Source organism: Channa argus, chromosome 13, assembly GCF_033026475.1.
Source record: "Channa argus isolate prfri chromosome 13, Channa argus male v1.0, whole genome shotgun sequence".
Lineage (NCBI taxonomy): Eukaryota > Metazoa > Chordata > Actinopteri > Anabantiformes > Channidae > Channa > Channa argus.
This window is the reverse complement of record NC_090209.1, coordinates 7,826,289-7,848,638: the sequence shown is the minus strand read 5'-3', so window position 1 is coordinate 7,848,638 and position 22,350 is coordinate 7,826,289. Positions and strand designations below refer to the sequence as shown.

At 41.7% G+C, this 22,350-nt stretch overlaps 1 protein-coding gene across 14 annotated transcripts in view; it reads right to left on the bottom strand.

The window, feature by feature from the left end:
* LOC137139903 (ankyrin repeat and SAM domain-containing protein 1A-like) overlaps positions 1 to 22,350 on the bottom strand; it is a 58,090-nt gene that overhangs the window by 20,929 nt on the left and 14,811 nt on the right. For 12 of the 14 annotated variants that reach the window (XM_067527777.1, XM_067527778.1, XM_067527779.1 and 9 more), the window contains 10 exons: positions 13,505 to 13,801; positions 12,762 to 12,837; positions 12,544 to 12,645; positions 12,369 to 12,452; positions 12,062 to 12,231; positions 11,763 to 11,825; positions 11,282 to 11,396; positions 10,497 to 10,540; positions 9,383 to 9,476; positions 5,652 to 6,145 (listed from right to left, as the gene is read on the bottom strand). In XM_067527777.1, the coding sequence (XP_067383878.1) occupies positions 5,652 to 6,145; positions 9,383 to 9,476; positions 10,497 to 10,540; positions 11,282 to 11,396; positions 11,763 to 11,825; positions 12,062 to 12,231; positions 12,369 to 12,452; positions 12,544 to 12,645; positions 12,762 to 12,837; positions 13,505 to 13,801 (1,539 nt within the window). The remainder of the gene's footprint in view (positions 1 to 5,651; positions 6,146 to 9,382; positions 9,477 to 10,496; positions 10,541 to 11,281; positions 11,397 to 11,762; positions 11,826 to 12,061; positions 12,232 to 12,368; positions 12,453 to 12,543; positions 12,646 to 12,761; positions 12,838 to 13,504; positions 13,802 to 22,350) is intronic. The other 2 variants (XM_067527781.1, XM_067527785.1) reach the window with 2 other exon arrangements.

Here is a 22,350-nt window from a genome sequence, read left to right as displayed (position 1 = left end):
TGAAAAAAGCTCACTATGAGCAGTGAGATACAATGAAAAAGGTCAAAAGTCAGTAGCAGGGTGAAGGTCAACAGCTGGAGAGCTAGCAGTGATGAGATGGTCAGAGTGGGATTAAAGACTCATGAACCCATTTATCTTGCTTCTCCCTGCAGGCCTGCAGGACTGGAATGACTGAGCAGAATAATGTGGCTGCTATCTTACTAGAATTTGAAAAAATAACACGTTTTTTTATTAAGAGCCTTGAGAATCTTGAACAATAACTGAAGTGGAGGAAAGGAAAGTGTTGGGGGAGCTAAAAGGACGCCCATTAGAGCTTGTTCAGGGTGAAACAAAAGGCTGCGGCAGAGAGAGTGTGTCCAGACCACAAGTCTCAAATTGGCAATCTGGCACCAACATAAGGGTTGGATGAAAACTATGGACTAGTGAATAGGATCAAGGAGAACACAAACACACCCCCTGTCTAAAGCAGGTGCCAACACTTCAATGCCACAGTGGGACAAAGCACTGTCAGCAGTTGCATCAACAATTTCCTAAAATAGCCCAATGTCAGGCCTGTGTTTTTACCAGTGCTGTCCAAAAACTCCTAGACTTTGTCAGACCATGCCCAAAGGATGGAGAAATATATATCTTCCAATAAGCTGAAATAAGTTTAAATTCTTTGTAAAACTTTCAAACAGTAAGGCCATCACTTCTCTCCAGTGACTAGACTAGAGAAACACTAAGCAGTGGCTGCATGTTGGAGCCCCCTGTGGCTCTCCTGTGTTCCCCCCATGGTGGGAATTAAAGAACATTTCCCCCACTGGCTGCAGCGAGCCATGACACACGCCCACAGCTTGGTTTCATCTCAGCAGGTCCAAATACATGAAACTTCTCTGTAACAAACCACAAGGCCATAGAAAATGAAAGCTGCCCCAAATCCACAAGGAGCTCACGAACATGGAAACACCAGAAGACAAAGAACCACAAAGAAATGCTGGGTGAGCTCACAATGCCACAGAGGATTAACTTTTTAAAGACAGCATTGAAAAGTAGGAGGAAAACCTAAGACACTTCCCCATTTTATTTGGCTGCATTTAGCAATAAAGCTTCAATCATTTCATATTAATCAAAAACAACATGAATTAATTAGCCTAAAGAGGAATCAATACTCACAAAAGCAGGTTTCATATTGCTACTGGATCTGTGGAGTAGGAATCAAAGATAAAGTAAAGATTGAAGAGGCGGCTGTGGATGGTGGCCCTCTCCTTCTGTCTCTGTCTGAAGCTCTGTCTCACTTTCTCTCCTCCCATCTGTGGAGCTCAGTTTGCTGGCCCACACAATACCATGCCCCCTGGATTGTCATCTTCAGTCTGAGCCCAAGTACCAAGACCAACCCGAATTAGCATGCACTTTACACACACCACATATACGCATACACACACACACACTCACTCACTTCGAGTTGCTAAAATGTAGAGATGCACAGGCCAATACTTTATGCAATTCAAATCGCCTTGTGTGTATCCAAGGGAGCATAGAAAAGGAGAGGGAAGAAGGAGAATGACAGATATACAGTAGACAGAAATAGGAAGAAGGGTGTAAAGCCTGGCATATTTATTTACAAATTAAAAATAGACAAAGATGCCTTTGAAAGGTAGGTGCGTATGGGTTAAGGGTTTGTTTGATAGTGTCCTGGGACCTCTTGGCCAAACACTCAGCAGAGGGTTTCAGAGCAGTCAGTCGTGACAGACAAGATGGCTGCCACAGCATCTAAGGGAGAAAAAACTTCAAATGCAGTGGTATGTGCTGAGGAGAGAGAGATAGAAAGAATAGAGACGGGAGTTTTCAATTTTCCGAGGACACTCCCAACATCATTAAAGAGAGTGCAGGCTAGGTTACGTCCAATCAAACTTTAACTACTTTCCCCACACACGCACGTCTTTCATTTGCAATGCACTTTACTTCATCTGCAGTGTGACTATTTCCATTTCAAGCAAATACAGCCTTATTCCCTGAAAGGAAAAAGGAAAACTCAGGGCTTTGGCGATTGCTTTCAGCACACAACACCCAGGCATCTGAATCCCTATTCAAGTGAGGAGGAGCAGGCTTCTGAGTTCATTAATATTAAGCACAGCCCCTAAATCAGACAAAAGAAATTGCCTTTAAGGATCTTAACAGGCACCCGTGGCACAACACCACTAAGCTACAAAGACTTCAAATAAACATCTCCCTTCTATGAACTAAACCAAAAAAAAAAAAAGAAAAAAAATGCTAAATTGACATTTGGGAAATTGTGCCAGAAACAAACAAAATCATGCCCTTAGTTCTATTAATAAAGGTGTATTTCACCACTGAAGCATCTGGGCTTAAATTGTGCACATACAAGCCTTGTAAATTTCAGCTTCACTCTGGCTGTCTCTGTTTCTCTGTAGGTGACAGGTTGTTTCCCACTCAAATGCACATAGTGTGATAGGAAGAATGACTAAGAATCGGAGATCCATCAGAGGCAGAGCATGTGGTTTGTTCTCCAGTACTATTGACAGGGCTGGAAACCAGAGCAAAATTATGCATTTTCAAGGTCAACTGCAGTATTATTATAGTCTCAAAACTATTTTGTTTTGTGGGCAACAGACTGGAGAGTACACAGAATTGCACTCCCATGGGAAGAATAAATAATTAAGAATGAAATGTGGTGCTCTTTGCCAGCAGCCCACTTTATGATTTCAAAGAAGCCTTTGGGCGTTCAGTTGAATTTCAGTCTGGCCAGGTCACACAGTAACATAAGTGCTTCAAGTGTATCTTCTTTTCAATGATAAGATCTGTTCTTTAGTTAGACGCCAAAAACACAACCTGTTTTTCTGCTACATTTTAGGGCAAGTTATTGCAAGTGAACAGTGATACCTCCTGTTCTCCTTCCTCCTCTACAGCTGGTCTTTTTCTTTCCCTTTTACAACAAGAGCAATTGCCATGCTCTGTCTATTCAGTTCATCTGTGCAAAAGCAGCAGGGAGAAGACAAGAGAAGAAGTTCAGGATTAATACAAGCTGCCAAGGGCAACAAAGAAGAGCAGCAATCTCCAGTAAGTAATATCACGGACGTCTTAATCCTGTCACGCTCTCAGGGGGCACATCTCTCAGGTACAGTCTGAGGAGGTGTCACACAAAAATATTTATTTTTTTACCTTATTAAATGGGACAACAATGTAAAGAGAGCAGAGACCATGTCAAAGGAAGAGTGTCAAAACAGCCCTTATAGCTTATAGCAGACATATCAGTAATGTATAATTGTGTGCAATGAAGACATGAAGTATCGAAATGCCAAACTCCATTTGAGCTCATTTCAAATCAGAGACAGTTTTACAGTTTGTCCACCAGAGAGCACTGACTTGTCGATTTTCCAACTAAATATCTAACTTTGTATTTAACCTGGTTACAAAAGAAGAAAAGGATTCCTGCCAAGCGTGATTGTTTAGGTCATTATTGCTGTAAATCAGCTTGTCACTGTGATTATAAGATACTTCCCCTTGGCTTCAATGTACAGGTTTGGGAAATCCTGAGAACAGAATGAGCAGACAAGTACACTGTTCACCACAGCATCAACTGACTACAAACCGGGACGTAGTGAAGGGCAGTGGTTTTCGGTGGTAGTTTAGTCAAATACTGCACTGAATTTTCAGTGAGTGTCTCCTTGGCAGACTTTGACAAAATTATAAACTCAAGTTATGGACGCAGATGTATCTTCGCTGATATAAAAGCTTAAAGTCAAGGTGACACAGACTATATAAATCAGTCAAGCTGCCAAAGGTGCTGTGCCAATCCTTCAGGCTAGAGAAGCCTTTTGAACTGGTCTTGTTTACCACCCCACCCACCCTCTATCTGAGGGTAGACAGAGAGAACAACATCAAGGCAATTTGCTGTCTCTACAAAAGCTCAATGGTGTTCTCCTCAACTACATTCTCCTTACTGTGGACTGGAGTATGACTGTCAACAACCTCTATAACTGAGCACAGAACTGCAGCAGCATCAACACAACATCTGGCACAGTTTATAACAGCATGTAAATGACTATATAATAAAGACACACTTTCACACTAGAGATGAATAAATGAGGTAATTACAGAAGCAATCACATCACACAGTCTACCGAGGAGGCCGTAAACAGTTTATGGCGATGCAAAACATTGCAACAACGATGTATTATTCAGGTTTAGCTGCTCTGTTTTTGGCCTAGTATGAACTGTGTTGGTCCAAAAACAATCTCAAAAGCTACAAAATGTCAGTATACCACAGTCTAATATTAATCATATCAGTGCTACTAGCGACATATCAGGGTTTTACAGAGATTTTTTTTACATTTTCATAAAAATATTCCTCTACAGAATCACATCTATAATTCAGGCCTCATCTGCCTGCCTCCAAAAACTGGAAAGGTTAGTGAGGTGATCAAGCAGAAGAAGGCAACTTCGACCACTCACATTCGAACCAAAGGCCACAGCAGCATATCGACCTCAAAACCGCTATTATCTCAGCTCACTGAGCACACTGTTCTGATAGCATCATGTAAAGCAACACTAGGTAGCAATACGATCTCCTCAATGTGGAGAGAGAGAAAGCATTAGTGTTATCTGAACCTGTCATTTTCTCTAGTATCATCAATGCAACATGCAAGTCATCTCTCACAGAATTCACTGCACTAGTTACTGAAAAAGATGCATGGTATCAACAACTGACCCAACTCTAGTGGATAAACTAGATGAGGATTGCCTAAGCTCAAACTTAATTGAGAAGCTTAGCGGATGTAATTAATCCTGCCAACAATAAGAGGATTGTTGTAGGAAAAGGGTAAAAGAGCATAAAGTGGAAACCATGGTAATTGCTCAGGTTTCTATGACTTTAAATATCACATTCAATGTTTTCATTGTTTGTTTAGAAATGCGATATGTGTGTTGACTTTATGTCATGGGTTGCCTGCCCGAAACCGAATGAGACTCCAGTTGTGGTCTGAAGCTTTTGCATATGGAGAAGGCAAAGTTGAAAGGAGGCTGATTGGCAACATGTAGGTTCCTTTCAGAATCTCAATTTCCAAATCTCTGTCTCGTCTCGTCCTCTCAGTGGTTTCATCCCCATCTTCGTGTTTAGTCTAATCTCTTCTTACTGTGGCTTGACTCAGCTCTTTATCTACATCCCTGATAAGGCATTAAAATGAAGGGGGGTATATCTATTTATGAATATCAACAGTGATAACAAAAATACCACAGGACTAGTTCAGTCTGAACAATATACGTTGTAACTGATACTCAGGTTTTCATTCATTTGATGTTGTGGTTATGGCCAGATGGAGGCTTTGGAAAATAAATGCACAAAAAGAACACTAGGTAATATATTCCTACAAAGTGTACATATTTGGATCCATTCTCTAAAACTACCAATGAAATGAGAGGTTTGTGCAATTTGTACAAAGTAAAGCATTAAACGTAGCCACGTGTTTTGTAGAAAAGTTGGATTTTATAAAGAAGTGATTCTGTTTTCTGATGAAACATCTTGTAGTTATATTATTAAACTTTTCAGGAAAAGTCAAAATTGACCTGCTGCCTGCAGTATGTCCCTTAGTATTCTAGGCAGAGTCTAAGGGCCCCAAACGTACTCTGACCAATTATTTAGACCCAACACTTACCTCGTCCCATTCTGAGGTGAAAGATGGAGATTTTTCAAGCCTCTTCTTGTCAGTGCTACAGTTAGAAACCGACCCGCTACGGTTTCCCAGTCCTCCTTCCTCTTCACTTGGGGGTGACACAAGCAAGTCTGAGTCAGACTTTGAGAGGCTGCGTGCCAGGTTCAGGTCCCCAGGAGGACGCATCCTAACACCAGACACTGCCCCAGCCCCTGAGTCCCTGGACTCCTTGTTCACAGTCGCATAAATTGCTTTTGGATCACAGTCTGTCAGGATGGCAGCCATACTGGGACGGCTAGGTGGTGGTGCAACTGCTGCTACTTCCTGTTTTCCTTTGGCAGATTTTGTGGATTCTGGCTGGCTCTGGCTGGGTGTCAGAACACCTGGAACCCTGAAGCCCTGCTCACGGCAGTCGAAGACGGGAGAGGATCCGTGCAAGAGGCCAGTGAACTGCTCCGGAACACCTGCTGCCTGATCCTGGCTGAGCTGGGAGTTATCTAGAGAGAGAAAAAGAAAGGAAAGGACGAAATTATAAAAGAAAGTGAGGGCTGAAAAGTGGACTTCTAACTGAGGGACTGATCCTTAGAGCAGGGCTAATACGAAACCGCCCACACAAGCTTAGAAACAGATCTGTAATTGTTTCCTAGCAGGAGTGACAGAAAGAAAAAGAGGGAGGGAGAAGAGCAGGAGCAAGGAGAATACATATGTTGGCTGGATAAACAGAATTCCAAACCCAGCTTGCAGCCGTCTGACGCCTGGCTGCCTGTGTTTTGTAACAAGGAGTCAAAGTTAGTCCCTTGTGACCAACCTCGTCTGTTAGGTCCTTTTTACGAAAAAATTACTCAACACTAAGAATTTCCCCGACTTGCTTGCTAAACCTTCATGCAAACACAAAGTACAAGCACCTACTGCAGGGTACAACAAACACACCAGAATGTACAGAAGGAAATGGGTTTAAAAAAGGGTGAAATATAAGCAAGAGGAGTGAAACTTACATTGACTGCTTCTCCAAGAAAAACAACTCCTTAATGAGACCAAATGGCAAGTGCAGTTAAAACAATTAGATTTCCCTTCCTCCCTCTGTGTGAGGAATTACTGCCACCTAAGCCTCTTTTCCAACATCAAATCAGCCACAGTTTGACAGTGACTGCTGTCATAGAGGCTTTGGCGTTTGGAAAGAAGAAGGACTGTGCCCAGATCTGTAGTGGTCTTCCTTTACACTGTAGTGATGCGTGCTGTTGTCTGTTGTGTGACCAGCAGCCCTCTGTGTTTTCAGGTTTCTAATTCTAGACCCTAATGGTGGTTCAGGAATGGAAATTTGAATCTCCCTAGCCTGCAGCAGCCAGACTGATAATTAGTCCTGTGGCACATGGTCAAGGTGTGTGTGTGTGTGTAGACCATCTCTGTCAGGGTGACAGGGTCAGGGTGTTTGGTGACATGGAATCTGGGGCAGCGGCACAACGAGAAGACTACCTGTTGCAAAACTTTGTTTGTCCTCCACGAAATAACTTTATCCAAAAAATGCTTCATTAAGGCATCAGGGGCCATGTAGAGTAAAGGAAAGTGCCCACAGCCACAGCCTGAACACTCTTTCCATAATTTATTAAAAACCTTGAAAACAGCTAGAAAAAAATAGCATGTGGGTGTTTGTGTAAAGGGTGAGTGAGTGTACAGCGCACATATGTCAGGAGCTCGGCCAAAAGCCCACCCTCTGCTTGGCAGCTGGGGAGTGTGAACGCCCTGTGAGCACATCAGTGTGTTTCCAACACTCTCACACGGTGTTAACCCTTGCCAAGACCACTGCAACCTGAGCTCACACAGGTTTACTGTGGAAAATGTATGAAGGCAAAAATAGGACAGTTTTGCAACTCTTAAAGATGGGTGAGGTCACCACAGAGGTGGGATGTGTATTTCATGTGGCACTGTGCACACGTCTTATTAATGACATCATGTTTGTTTCGCAGACACTGCAGTGCTGATACTGGCTGTCACTCCATCTACACCGTCCAAAGTCAATTTATGTTCTTCCTGTGGAAGTTCTGCTCTGCTTTGTTAGTGTCTTCAAAGACATTTTGTATTCATGGTCCCATTTATGACCACATTTTTAAACGATTCATTAGCTGTCTGTTTCGAACTAGACATGAGCTATGACAACAGCATGAGCCAGTGTTTGAAAGGATTCATCAGGTGGGACTGGGGTTCTGTCTCCATTAGAGACATTAGCGAAGATGGTGGACCAGAGATTTAAACAGTGACAAATGACTCAACTCAGCAGTTGAGTTGCAGTTTAAGAACTACTAACTTTTTAAGCATTCTTTAAATCTCTACAGTGCAGGTTGGAGTTGGTTTTTGAGTTAAATTAAAATCCACTGAACTAATGTTGTCGGAACCAGAGCTGGCTTAAAACCAAGATCAGGAATGTGGACCAGCAAGGAGGGGAAACCCTGTGGCAGCAACATGGAACTGGCATGACAACCGAATCAAGCATTAGGCCAGGAGCCGATCACTGTCAGCAGGTAATGAATGGGAATTGGACGTAAACTCTCAGCTTTACTAATCCAGTCTGTCTTTGTGTTTAGTTTTGAGGTTGATTATTTGTTTGGCATCGTGTACATTTATGTACAGTAATTGTGTTTAAATCTGAAAACATATGGTTTTGAGAATTGTGAAAACACAGTGAAAAAAAAAAAAAGAGTCTGACCATCATCTAACACTAAACTCAACCAAGGTAGGTAAACTAAAAAATAAATAATAATATAATGAAAAAAATAGTTCCTTCGCATCAATATCTAGGGTCGATTTAGTTTTTATCATCGTCACCTGCTCAACTGTTTGACTTGGCTTCATGTCTCTGGCTTTGTGCCGCCGCTTATGAAAACACCTCATCATACAGCTATATTGTTAATACTGTTATATGACATATTGTGCATGGTATGATACGACACAGGTCTGGCACACACAGTACAGGTGATAAACAAATACCTCAGGTGGCAGTTCTGTTCAACATATAACTATAGACATGACGTCCAGTATGATGTCATGTAAATGCACACAGACAGGCATTACCATATGTAAAATTATGTGTTTAAAGCCTCTCAAAGTTTATTTGCAGAAATTCACTAGATATTTCACAACACCATAACATCATAATCATTGTAAAGAAAATAATTAAGCAAGCACTTGGTCACTACTTCCTGGTGTAAACAGCATTATCAAATGAGCTTGTCTACCATGCTTAATACTACAGTTCCTTTTGCAAACATGCTCCAAAAATAGTTATTTCATGAAGACATCTGTTCGTGTTTGTGTCTTCAAACACCCAGAGGCCATGCACCTCACCTCTATTGCATGCTTGACTGCATGATGTGGCATATCCAGCTTTGAGCAGGGATGTGGGTCTCAGATAGTAATGTTATGACCTGATCAAGAATTCTGTTTCATGTTAGCATTGAAACGAGCCTTGCCCACTTGCCAGGGAATGTCAATCAGCCTGCTGCAACAAGCCAGATCCGCTCTGCTGCTTGAGAATGCCAATCACGCATTCCCTGGCAGTGCTTCTCCAAGACCGTCCATCTTACCCTGCAAATGCATTTCTCCCATTTCACTGACAAGGCTTACTCGTGTTTTTTAGACTCTAATGTCTCCAGTACATTGTTCCTTGCCTTCTCTGCATTGTGAGCAACAGTTGCTCTTCATTAGGTTACTCAAATTTAAGGGACAGTGGTCAAACTCACCTCCTGTTGACCGTGCGGCCGCTCGTCCCGGCGGGTGCAGACTGTCTTTCATCTTGCTAGGGGCCCTGAGGTCATTTGGGGCAGCGGGTTTACGCTAAAGTGGGAAAAGAAAGGAAGAGAACAGAGTTTACTAACCCCTGTTAATAGAAAACAACCTCCCAAGCTCTTCCTGCATCAGGAGACAATTGTGATATTCTGCTAAATTGTAGACCAGTTTATCAATTAATATGCCAAGCTAATTATCTGGCTAGTCTAATGTGAGAGGCTCTCCTACGGACAGTCTGTATGTTAGGGATGGTGGGTGGTTAACCTACATCAGGAAGTGGCTCATTTTAAAAGGCCTGTTGGAACAGAGAGACCATACTAGCCATTTGTTATGATGCAGTTGAGAAACCGCTAATCCAATAGGAGCTTAAAATAAAAGATGAGAGCAGATACTGTGGGCAGCAGGTGGGGCTTTGGCTGGGTGGCAGAAAAATAAAAGCTGCTAATTAAATGATAAATGTGAAAAGGTAATAAAATAAGATAGAATAGGCCAATAAATAAAGCAGGAAGGTTTACAAAGATGGCCAGATGCGAGGGCCAGTTGAAGATGACTACTGCCTTTTGCTGACATATGACCTATGAGAAAATGATCTGCATTATGTAACCGGCTATGGTCATATGGTCATGCTCCAGATATGCAATTAAAATTGAAGCTGGCATACTGTTCTCCAGCTGTCAACACATTATCTCTACTTGCAGTGAGGAAAAGCTACTTTACAAGCACAGCTATGGAAACTACCAATTACTCCACACTGTAGGAAGTTGAACTACAGCAAAGAGTGAATCTATTCTGGTTATCTCAAGCTACTTAGATAAAGTACCTCATACTACTATGTAAAATCATCAAATTGACAATTAAGTTGGGATATTAAGGATAACAAAACACAGGGAAAAAAAGTCACATGAATTCGGTTGAATGCAAAAAGTTTCTACTTCACTGGTTTCACAGTGAAACTTGTAGCTTAATTACATGTAGTTCAAAATTCCCCAACACTGTCTACTTGTACAAGTTGTACTTGCTGTACATGTAAGGATGTGAGACGGATGAAAAGAAGAGCGTCACAGATACCTGAGGTAGGACGCTGTTGGAAGACTGTGCAGTTGCATTTTCATCTATAGAAACAAAAAACATGAGTTATGGCAAATGAAAGAGCATCTTAGTTCATTCAGAATTGAATTATTTAACATGTTTTCAGAGTTACAGACAGACAATCTATTTCCCAGTTCTGTCTGCACAGACATTATGCTAAAAGAATGTGAAAGTGATGTATAATGAAATCATGCATTATGCATGACAACATTGTAGGGCTTCAAGTCACACAGATTTTAGATTAATCTCTCTGAACTGCGTACGCCGACACAATAAAGTAGCTTTTAAACAGACAGAAAACTAATCATTTAACATTTCTGTTTGACTCAGAAGTGGAAGAACAGACAAAAAGAAAAGAATCTCTTGTCTCTAACATCATTGCTTACACACACAGCCGATGACATCAGCAATTAAACTCCAACTCTTCAGTTTGGTGACATTTTCCAATGGTGCTAGTGAAGCTTCCTAAGCTGGAAGGCCTGGGGGGGTGGCTTTAAAACATCTACATCAACAGCTAGGGATCAGAACGGCCTCCTAATTTAATCCCATTTAATACAATTACATGCGGTGCCATTCACCAGCCACAACTACAGAGGGCCTGCTCATGTACAACACACATTGTCATTGTGAGAGTCGTGTGTATGCTTTGCTGTTGAACAGGACAGACATGTACGTATGTAGACCCTGCTGCTTTTTTATTGTAGAAAACAAATCCAGCTGCAAATACTATCCCCATCTGGATTTCACTAAAAGCACAGGATCACCTTTATGGCTGGGGGGTGGGACTTTGGTTTGTGCACTCAGCAGCAACTCATATGTGTGATCCTCCTCTTCTATCGGCTCGTGTCGCTCATCTATACTGCTATTAGTGTACAGAGCCTGCAGAAAAGAAAAAGGAACAATAAAAGCCACAGAAGCAACGAGAAATAAAAAGCAATGCATTTGGCAATGCAAATGTTTGGATATAAAAAAAGCTTTTCTACTGTTGGTCAGCCACAGTTTACTGATTCTGTCTTCATTCCTTTTCCGCTTACCTACTGCCTGTATCTCATGCAGCTAAAAAAGCATTTTCAGCTTCTGGAGTCACTCAAAAAGTGAACCATGCCTAACCTCTCAGCAAAACTAACTATTAAAGGCGGTTGTACTGTCATGACTGTTCGTGAGCTGCTAAAAATAGTACATGTGACAATCTGTGGCGCTAGATGGCAACACACTTCTTCTGGCCTTATGAGCTTAGCTCCTCACCTCTGAGCTCACCTCTTCTTCATGACCAGGAGCAGGATGTGATAAAAGGGCTTGCCGATCTTTCTGTAAATGATAAGGATTACAGGATGTAATAAATTAATTCTTCTTATCTTTGCTGCATTCCAAGATTAAAGTTAAAGAATGCTTTGCAAGTCTAACACAGGAAGAGTAAAGCTGGAGGTGGACCACTATCACCCTCTAGTGGGAGTTCTGCATTTCATCTCCTATAAAACCCTTTGACAAGCTCACTGTTTTACACTGTGTGGAAAGGTAAGGGTGGGTTTTTTTTCGGTGCTGACCTTTCCAGCGTCACTTTCTGGCCTTCCAGAGTCCCTGTCCGAGGACTTCCCGCTGGTCAGGCTGTCCAGAGAGTGGCAAGAGGTGGCTTCAAACAGAGCCTCGTACGGGCTCTCCTCCTCAGGTCCTGGGGCTAGACCCGAGATCAACTCACTCACCTTCTCCAGATCTCCTACAACATTAGTCAAACCGCAGATGCACAAAAAGACAGAAATTTCTTGCTGAGAAAATGAAACCTTACACTCTGCTTTGCCCTCCTCATGCTGGCCAAATTGCTGCTGCTAAATTGGGCTACCTGCTATAGCTCACCTTTTTTCTGTGGGATGGGGCTCTCTTGAGGTGGAGGGATTGGCGGAGGGGGGAGGTTAATGTCATGTTTTCCACTCATGTGACCTGCAAAAGACAAACAGATGATTGTATCACAGCTGGTCAAAATGAAGCCAAGAGGACACTTTGCTCCATAGCAAATTTATTCAGTCTTCACCTAAGATAAGCGTGGCTATCTCTCTGCTCTTCTGGGAGGGCATGTCCTTGACAATGTCCAGCGCTGTCAGGCCCTTGCAGTCGAGGATCTTCACGTCGATACCTAATGAACGACGACAGACGCAGTCCGTACAGACAACAGCATTTTTGTTAATTCAATTTATCTTGCAGAAGCGGTGCTGATTAAAAGCAGAGAGCTGTGCAGCACTGAGGTCTGACCTGCACCTAGTAGTTTCTGTACCACATCTTTCTTCCCGAACAAGGCTGCTTCATGGAGGGCACTGCCTTTCTCTGTCTGATGCATAAAAAGCGAGAAGGGCAGAGACAGTCAAGACAACGGGAACACAAACGCCCACGTATAACCCAAACAAAATCATTTAAGTTTTTTACTTCTACTATTGCCAGATAGATGAGACTAAGTCAAACCAGCAACAGTCCTGTTCCAGCACCCACATTTTAATACGCTAGGCCAAGTCCTGGATTTGTGCCCATCACCCAGTCCACTTTCCTACTGACAATTATGTGGTTGAGAAATCAAAGCAGATCATTTTCTAGCTCACAGGGCCATACTAATTGAAACCTGCAGGATGTAAGGCCTAGAGGACACTGGATAGTCGCCACTTCCTTGATCCAGGGGAAAGGAGGACAGAGTAAAGGGAAAAATATCTCCAGACAGATGGATAGCACAGTTTGGTACAAAATCAGAGCCACAGGGGCCACCAGGGGGAGCAAGGCCGGCTCTGCTTTGATACCACAGCAGTTCCTTTTGCAAACTGAGAGCTTAAGAGTTTTGCATTTAATCTCACAGCTTTAGTAGGAAGTAGCGAGAGGAAGTGCTGCAAGAACAGATTAAGTTACCAAACATGATTTTGGCCATGGCAGTATATTAAGAAATACTTGCAAACTGAAGCTTTTAGTTTCACACACACATGCATAAACTCACATCTAGACTAAAAACCCACCTCATAGTTGATGTCCATGCCAGCTTCAAGCAGCACCTCCACCACAGGCAGGTGTCCGTTTCGAGAGGCCAGATGCAGTGGTGTGTGTTTCTTAGTGTTACAGCTGAGCAGGTTGGGGTGGGCACTGAGTAGCAGTTTGACTACCTCTAAGCGGCCATACAGGGCTGCTAGGTCTAGGGGAGTCTCAAACTTGTTGTTTCTCATGGTGGGGTCTGTCAGCTCCTCCAGCAACAACCGCACCACCTGAGTGTGACCGTACTGGGCGGCACAGTGCAACGGCGTCTCGTTGTCATTATTCTGATGGGGGAAGGTAAATATGTGAGAGGCAGCACAGGAAAACAGCAACATAGGCTCAGGAATATGAGAATTATGTCTGTTAATGAGTAAGAACAGGAAAACCAGTCAATCATAATGAGAGTGAATCAATTAGTGCATAGAACCCACTACAAGAGTAGATTGCAAAGTCAATGAAAGCACCAACTACATTGTAGGGGAATATCTGGGAAAGTTGAAAGGGGTGGGCCTGGGCGGAGAAATTGCAGACATGCATGGACTAATGACAGGTGTTGGGGGTGGCAAGAGCAGTGGGGCACAAGCAGGAGGACCCACACAGGTGCAGAATTAGCAGAGACCTGGCCTAATAGTCTCGACATGTCAAATGGACAGTCACAGAAACGAGGGAGGATTATTGTACACAAATTGCTATAACCATGGGAACTGAACATTTGAGGGGAACAGATAAGTGTTGCATTTTCAAATATTGTGAAAGTGGTTTGCAGGCTGTGTGAGTGAAATGCACTGTGAAAGCAAAATAAAGCAACCACTGAAATTATATAATAGTTTCAGCGTGTGTTAATCTGAAACAAGTCACAATGTCCCCAGGCTGATGCATAAAAATCTTCTTTTGTCTGAGCAAAAAAATCTAAAAACCAAATATATCGGAGTATACAAAATGCCGCTAATTCATTCATTGATAATTAAAACAGTTGGCAACAGAATGTTCTTTCAATCAATAAATCGATAGCAGACTATGGCAGGCTGCCACAAAACAGGTAATTAATGGGAAACGCAGACGAATTAACTAATTGTTTAATGTCTAAAAAGCAAAACAACCTGACAGTGATGTAGGTGATGTCAATATTACATAGCACATAGTACATAATTCAAATGACTCACTGAAACTGAGAGAAAATACAGTGGGGACAAGTGAATGTTTTACTTGTCCTTCAAGTAAAACATACTCACATTATGATAAGCCACTAAGTACTGAGGTGAGAACTGATTCTAATATTTGGCTTGTTTTCAAGACTCTAAACTGTAGAAAATCTGGTAATTAATGAGCAAGCATAGCAGCAATTAAATGCAGCCATTACGATGCAAACTCAGTGAGTGGTGCTTATTGGATTTAATGACTCATTTTTTAGCAACAAGATCAATGCCTTATAGAAGTGGGAGCCAGCAGGACTGTCTATGACTCCTACCATGACGGGCCAGCAGAGGGCTAACCCTGCAATTTAGGAAGTGAACTGAGTTGATGGCGTGGGAATAATGTCTTGAGATATTCCCAGTAATGACACACAGTGACCACAGGGATGGCCACATCCACACGGTAGTAAGAAATTTTCTAAATTCTGCCTGTAGCACAAAGTAGAATGAGTGAGCGAGAATGGGAAACAGCCTTACATTCATCGTTTTTACCACCTTAAGGTGTGACCTGCAAAGTCTGTACAACCCTTGTTCAATTATTGCTCCACATGGGTGTGGCAGAATATACCGTTCATGGAACCACAGGATCGGAGAGTCGGCTACAAAGGGGCTGACAGCTGGTATGAGAAACCCACGTGGACATAACATGCTGCCAGGTTGGGTGATTCCCCGAGGAACATGCCAGCTGTGCCACTAAAGACAAGACATCGTGTGGAGAGGGGCAAGGGGGCAGTTTTACACAGCCAGATGGAATCAGCAGGTAGTGCAACGAGAGAGAAAGAAAGAAAAAGAAAAAGAAAGAGAGAGAGAGACAGAGACAGAGACAGAGAGAGAGAGAGACAGAGACAGAGAGAGAGAGAGAGAGAGGGACAGAGAGAGAGAGAGTACAAGTACAATGGCAAAGCAGGTCACAGCATGAACAGAATGGAGGTTGTGCTTAGAGAAACAAAACGACACCTGCCTATCAAAAGACTGAGAGGACACAGATGTTGGCTGAGGAAAAAAATGTGAATAGGATTATTCAAAAGAGCGTTTCTCTGAGAGGGAAATCAAAAGGACCTCAGCTTTTACTGTGTGGGTGGTTTAATCAGTTGGATTTGAATATTTGTTGTTTCTTTCTCTACAGCTCCAAACAAACTCACATTACGCACATGAACAGAGAAATGGCCGGGCTGCACGCTAAAAGTGAACGCCATTTTCCATCTGTGATGCACCATCAAACATTTGTCACAGCCGTTTTTTTTGGGGGGGATTTTTTTTGGTTGTTTTTTCTTTAGGAGATTTACTCTGACTGTTTGGATGACTTCAGCAGGCAAACATACACTGTGATTACATCAGCATGATTCACTTCCTCAAATATGCAGGTCTGCTGCTTCAATAGTAATCCATGCTAATCCAGCATGTGCATCCAAAACAACTGGCTCTAAAATGTTGTAAATGTGTGTATTGCTAAAAAAATTGTCTCATAATATTAAACAGGGATGCAACAAGAGATACGTGGACTCTGTGCTTATCATTATGTTAACACCAAGTGTTCCTCCTGCTAGTTTGGTGGTCGGGGCTCAATATGACACTTCATTAAACACAGACGACCAGCCACTTGATTCGAAGAGAGAAAACAAGCCACGGCGTCTGACATCAAACCGTGCCTCCAACAAAGCTAGCAAGGCTACTACGTATGTTATTCATGCAGTAATACCTCAATCCCTTGTTGTTTTTACCATGGATTATTTTTTGAATGGAGTTTTTAATGTATATGCTCTTATGCTACATAATCTTCTCTCCTACTATGTATAAATGATGACCTGGTTGCTGAGAGGTTGCAGCACAGCACAGCACTGCAGCATCCCAGTTTGGGGACCTTCGTTGCAGTGCATACCTCCTCTCTTCTCCCAATTCCCCTGTCCAGTTCTTCACTTAATACTATCGGATAAAGGCACAAATCACCAAACGACCAAAAAATAGAAATCTTTTTAAAAACAGTCCCACAAGAAGCAGACCAGGAGCATATTTAGTTCCTTCCTCCTACTCTTTAGCTTTCGTTTCGGTCTTTAGTGGAAATCCACTGTGAGCACATGTGGTCCTGCTAGTCCACACAAACTGTGAGATCTTTGTATGTTTTGTGAATTGAGAGACACTTGTTTTATTCAGCAGCAACACTAAATGATAAATTAAAAAAATTGTGTAAACATCTGTTTTGAATCATTTACTAAAAGCCATGGGCTTTAGCCAAGCCATACAGAAGCCATGTATTCATTAAAGCAGTTACTGTATTATAAAGAATGACCTCAACATAGGGGAACTAAACCACATGTGCAGCAGTTTTTGAAAATAAATTTAGCAGACTGATAGCCCTGCAGCATAAAAAGTCCCACTCTGACACATTCTTATATTAAATTAATGCATGACTGAGTGAAACACTTATATTCTTATATTAGTATATTCTAATATAAGAATTACTAAGATGCGTGAAATCTCAGTCTATAAAGACCAGGATCAGCCTTATCTCCACTGTACTAACAAGACAAAGCTCTGAAGGCTATTACACAAAATGGCAGCAATGACTAGCAGCCTAAGAGATTACAATTCATTTGACACAGGCAAGACTTCCTGGACAGTACATGTTTTTATGAAAATCCTCTCTTTACTGTGAAGCTGACAGCATAAGACCTTGTTCTGATTTAGACGACGAGATTTAGATCTCCACTCTGCTGCTGAATGATAAAGCCTGCACTAACCAGGAACATGCGGAGATTAGAGCTAAGTTGTGTTTTCATACTGCAGGATATTCTGACAAGGGGTGAAACGAGAAGCACAGTGACAAAGAGAACAGAGGATGTTATGATTCTCACAACCTGGGGCTGGGAGATGGTAACATGGCTTGACTAGCGACCTCTGTCACGTGATGAGCCGGCTGGCAGCAGAGGGAGCCAGCGTTTACATCACCGTGTCCCCTGGTGGTGGTAGTAGTAGTGGTGGGTGGTGGAGGAGGGGGTGGGCTGAGCAGCTGTTGCAGCTATCGTGCCAAAGGGTTGCCCGCATTCACTGCATACCCGTGTCCACTGTAACAACCTGAAATCCCACTGGTTTCTGTGCCTTCATGCAAATCACAGCTCACACACAGGGTTTATTCACCATTTTACTTTAGTGAGACAAATGCTTTCAATGAGTGTGAAATGCATCATTTTGGCTCAGTAAAATGCTGCGATAAAAACACCCTCAATTCTGCATTACCATAATAGTTGCATGGGCATTTTTCAGTTTTTATGTAATGTATGAACAGTTTGTTATTTAAAACACATTTTTCTTTAATCAATATATGTTTTTATACCAACAGTATTTTACTATGTTGTCATTCATTCTCTGTAAAACTACACCTATGAGTCTTTGTGGGGAATTAAAGATGTAAAATAATAAATTGGAAACCATTTTGTTATTGCTAATTGTAGAAAACTTAAGTTCTTTGACAGAAAATAAGCAAACAATTACTTAATAAATGCCAGAGAAAAACAAACAATTTGAAGGAAGGCCCCCCTTTATATTGGGACATTTTTGGCATATTCGGACATGTATCAGAACATTTATCAGAATATAGCCATAGTATTTCTTTACATTTGTAACAGGTCCTGTAAGTACTTAATCTGAATTAACATTTAAAGCAAAGGAGCTAAAATACAAATGCTGATATTTATGGATTTTTATTTGGACATTGTTACACATTCTTGAGTAAACCCTGCAGTCCTGTAATGAGATGAATGTCTAACTGGCTTCCTGCCACAGATTGTAACTCACTGCAGAATAGACTTTTTCCTCCCTTTTACAGGAAAGATTAACCCCCCCAAGTTTCACTTGATTAAATGGAACACACCTTCCAAAAACAACTGCATAACTTTAGAGTCTTTCAGATCTTACAGTAGATACCATCTCTGCTCTGAAGCTCCCTCCTCCAGTAACAATTGGCTCAACTGACAGAAGAAACTAAAATTTGAATACATGACAACAGAGAACCCCTAATATCACTGTGTCCCCTCAAGGGCTTTTAAAACATTGTTCAAGCATTTCTTGGCACGACAGAGATTGGAACAAGCCCGGGAGGACGAACAGAGAGCAGAAGGGGAGAGAGGGGAGGGAGTAGGATGTGCTGATGAGGGGAAGAGCTGGACACTGAAGTGGCATACAGAGGGGATAAATGAATATGTTGGCAGACTCCAAGTGCTTTGCCCTGAACAGAGGAAACTGTGCTCCATGTGATAATGAGGTGACCAAGTCCTAAGAAATGACTGCTTCTACTGCTGCCATTAGAAAAAAAAAAATCCCTCTGAAACACCAAGCCAGGCCGAGACAAATGATTCATATCCAGTCTAACTGTAAGGGTATATCCACGCTGAGCCAACATTTTTTTATTAAACATCCTGGGTTTGACTTTTCTTGACATCGGTTTTATTTTACTTGGAATTGTCCAGAGTAATGTACAGTACATGATAGTGTGAGCTCACTTTACATTTGAGTCACTTATCTAAACGTATATTATATTTGACACGTTGCCTTTATGGAAATATGAATCATTTGACAATAGCATTTGACAACAGAGGCATCCACTGGAACTACAGCAATCATTCTCACTATTAATTCAATTATACATTGTTTTCTCAATTAAACTAGATCTAAAAAGAAATATTTGTCTTGAAGTTGGCCCTTTTGTCATCCTAACAACGGGTGTTGTAGGAAGTGAAGAACTTTGTCTTGGTAATTTAAATTATATGAATTAATGACTCACAAACATCAACATGTGTCTGTAAGAAATTTTTGATTGTACAATTTTCTGATTTTATAGCCAAAAGATTGATCAATTATCTGATCTGGCTGATTTACAGAGAATAAAAAGTAATTGGTGCTTTTTGACCGAAATGGGACATCAAAATAGTTATAGACATAAAAATTGTCTATATACTCAGTAGCTTCAGAGACAGCAAAATGCTTTTCAGTAGAACTGAATGTGCTGATTATGTCTAACTCCTGTATTCAGATGGTGCAGCCAGTCCAGGGCAGAGTCTGTAGTTAGTGGTTACGTCTCCCTGAGGTGTTTGAAACTTCATCAAAGTGACCAACCTAGTGAGCACAGTATCAGTTGGAGGGAGCACAGAAGCGTAAAAAATAAACATTAGTCTGGTTGGTTTCCTGGATCAGAATGAAAGAGAACTTGACCCGAGACAAGGTGATTCTCCCTGTCAGGGACCACTGAAGCTCCAGTTCTGGACCCCCTAAAAGCCTCATCACACACTCTTTGTGCCCGTTTAACTCATCCCGCACACACACCACATCTCTCTAGTAGGTCACTCACTGCCACTGTCTGACCACTAAGCCATAACACCATTACTACGACAACATCCCACCTCTTCCTCTCCTCATCAACGCAAGCTCAAATGTGAGAGGCTGGGAGGAGGGGTAGCACTGAGAGTGGCAAATGCACCCATTTACACACAGACAAGCAGGGTATGGAAATCGCACTCTGATGCTGATTTAAAGAGATTGCTACACCAAAATCCTCCCATCCTCCTCCCCATGGGATGGCTCTGTGGTCCTGGACTACGATGAGAGGGGTGGCAGGAAGCATCCTGCCAACTCAGTCACATGACCTCATCAAAATGACAACAACCTGGGCCAGAGTCTCCACACTGTGTCCCTGTTTTTGATTTATTTAAAACAAAACATCAATTTTTCAGGCCCGTGACCTGGTAATGGCCCCGAACTTTCCCAAAGGGGTTTACATTAAGACCTCATTCATAGTATAACCAGACCACAAATGTTAAATGTTAAATTCATCAAAGAGACTAAATAGAAAAAGGAGTTAAGACAAACACAACAATTGAAAAAGAAAATTCAGGGTCTAATATATAGCTGCGTTAAAAGAACAAGAACCTTCCAATCGAAATGTGTAGCAGATTACTGCAGAGGAAATGTCACAATGTTCAAAAATAGTGTGCAGCTTTATCTGCAGGCCTGGGTGGGTTTCCAGCTCTGTCTGCAGAAAATGCAATCAACGTGGGCCAACGCGTTCACACTGCCCACTGGTCTAACTGTGAGGGTGACACTGCCGGAGACACTGCCGGCTCTGCAGCTTCTCCTCATGTAGCTGGGTAACTGAATGCAATGAGGCTGCTGCTCAAACATAAAGAAGCCTGATAGAATACTGTACATACTCTAGACATGCTCCATAAATGACAGATACAGAGAAAAAGCAGGGCTTATTATTCTGATCCCAGTTGGATTATTATTTTACCTCAGTTGCTTAATGGCTGACTGGTTAAATGCTCAGATAATCAGTATTTGCATAGTTAGCATGAAAAGCTGTGGAAATTGTGTCACTTTTGGAAACCAAGCTTTCACCTGTGACACAAACCTGCTGTATTATCATCATTGCATCAGCTGTTCCTCAAAACTACCGGAAACAGCAGTGATGTCCAGATCCTCCTACTGAAGAAGACAACAATCCAGATGGAGCATCATTTGCAACCGACTAGAGAAAGACTTACATACATGGCATTATGCTGCTTTAATCAGGCAATTTTGTAACATTTACCTTTTGATTCTTATGCTGTAATCAGATACATTTCCATTTTTACATCATGTAGCATGTTACAGAAATAACAGTAAACGTGAGTTCAGACACTAAGTATTACACTCATTTCCTGTATGTCTAGATATAACATGTGAAACAGTTTTATCTCCCTCTCTTCTTTATTTTCTTCTCTAGCTCTATTTGCAGTATATTCATTTTAATTTCATTCAGATGTAAAATTATGGTATTGAAATTCAATCTGAGTCTTTCATGGACAGTGAGTCCTTCAGTTCTGATGATGAGTACCAACAGACACTTTCTCATCTATCTGGTTCGAGTAAGGTAATAAGGCTGACTATTCTTACCTGAAGTTGTTGAATTACTTAAAATCTTAAAACTACTTTGCTTTAAAAAGATTTCTCATAGTTTTTCTGCTGCCATGGTTTCTCTTGGATTCACTCTAAGATTTTATCTCTCTGAGTAACCTCAGTCTGGTTAATTCAGGCTAGCACAGGTGGTTTTTAATCAGTCTTGTTCATGTTAGTTCAGGACTCTGTAGTTCAGTAATCTGCAATAGTTCTGTGTTCCAGAAAGCCAGTCTGAGGCCAAAATCAACTATTCTGGATTAGTCCTGGCTTTACTTTAAACTCTGTCTGAGGAAAGTATCTGAGACTGAGAGAGAGTGAGAGAGAGAGAGATGGTTTTTTCATAATCAACAGTTGCAAACATTGTAAAAACAGGTAACTAGTAAGTGGCATTAAATGTATTAAAATGATTGAAAGAGGAAAGTATGGAGAGAAAAAAAAGTTCAGCTTTTGTCAGAAAGCAAACTGCCTCATATGTAAACATTGGGGTGACTCTGCCCCTAAAAGTTATACAAGAGTGTTCTGTGTGCTCAGATTCAGTCAAACGCACCAAAACTCACTGGACACCACTCATTATTCAGCAGGACAACAACCCTAAGCATCACACCCAAGAAACTAAAGAGCTTTTCAGGGTGTGGAGGTGAAATACGCCAGACTGGTCAAGTCAGTGGCCTGTTCTCAATCTTGTTAAGCTGCATTCCATTTTCTGAAGACCA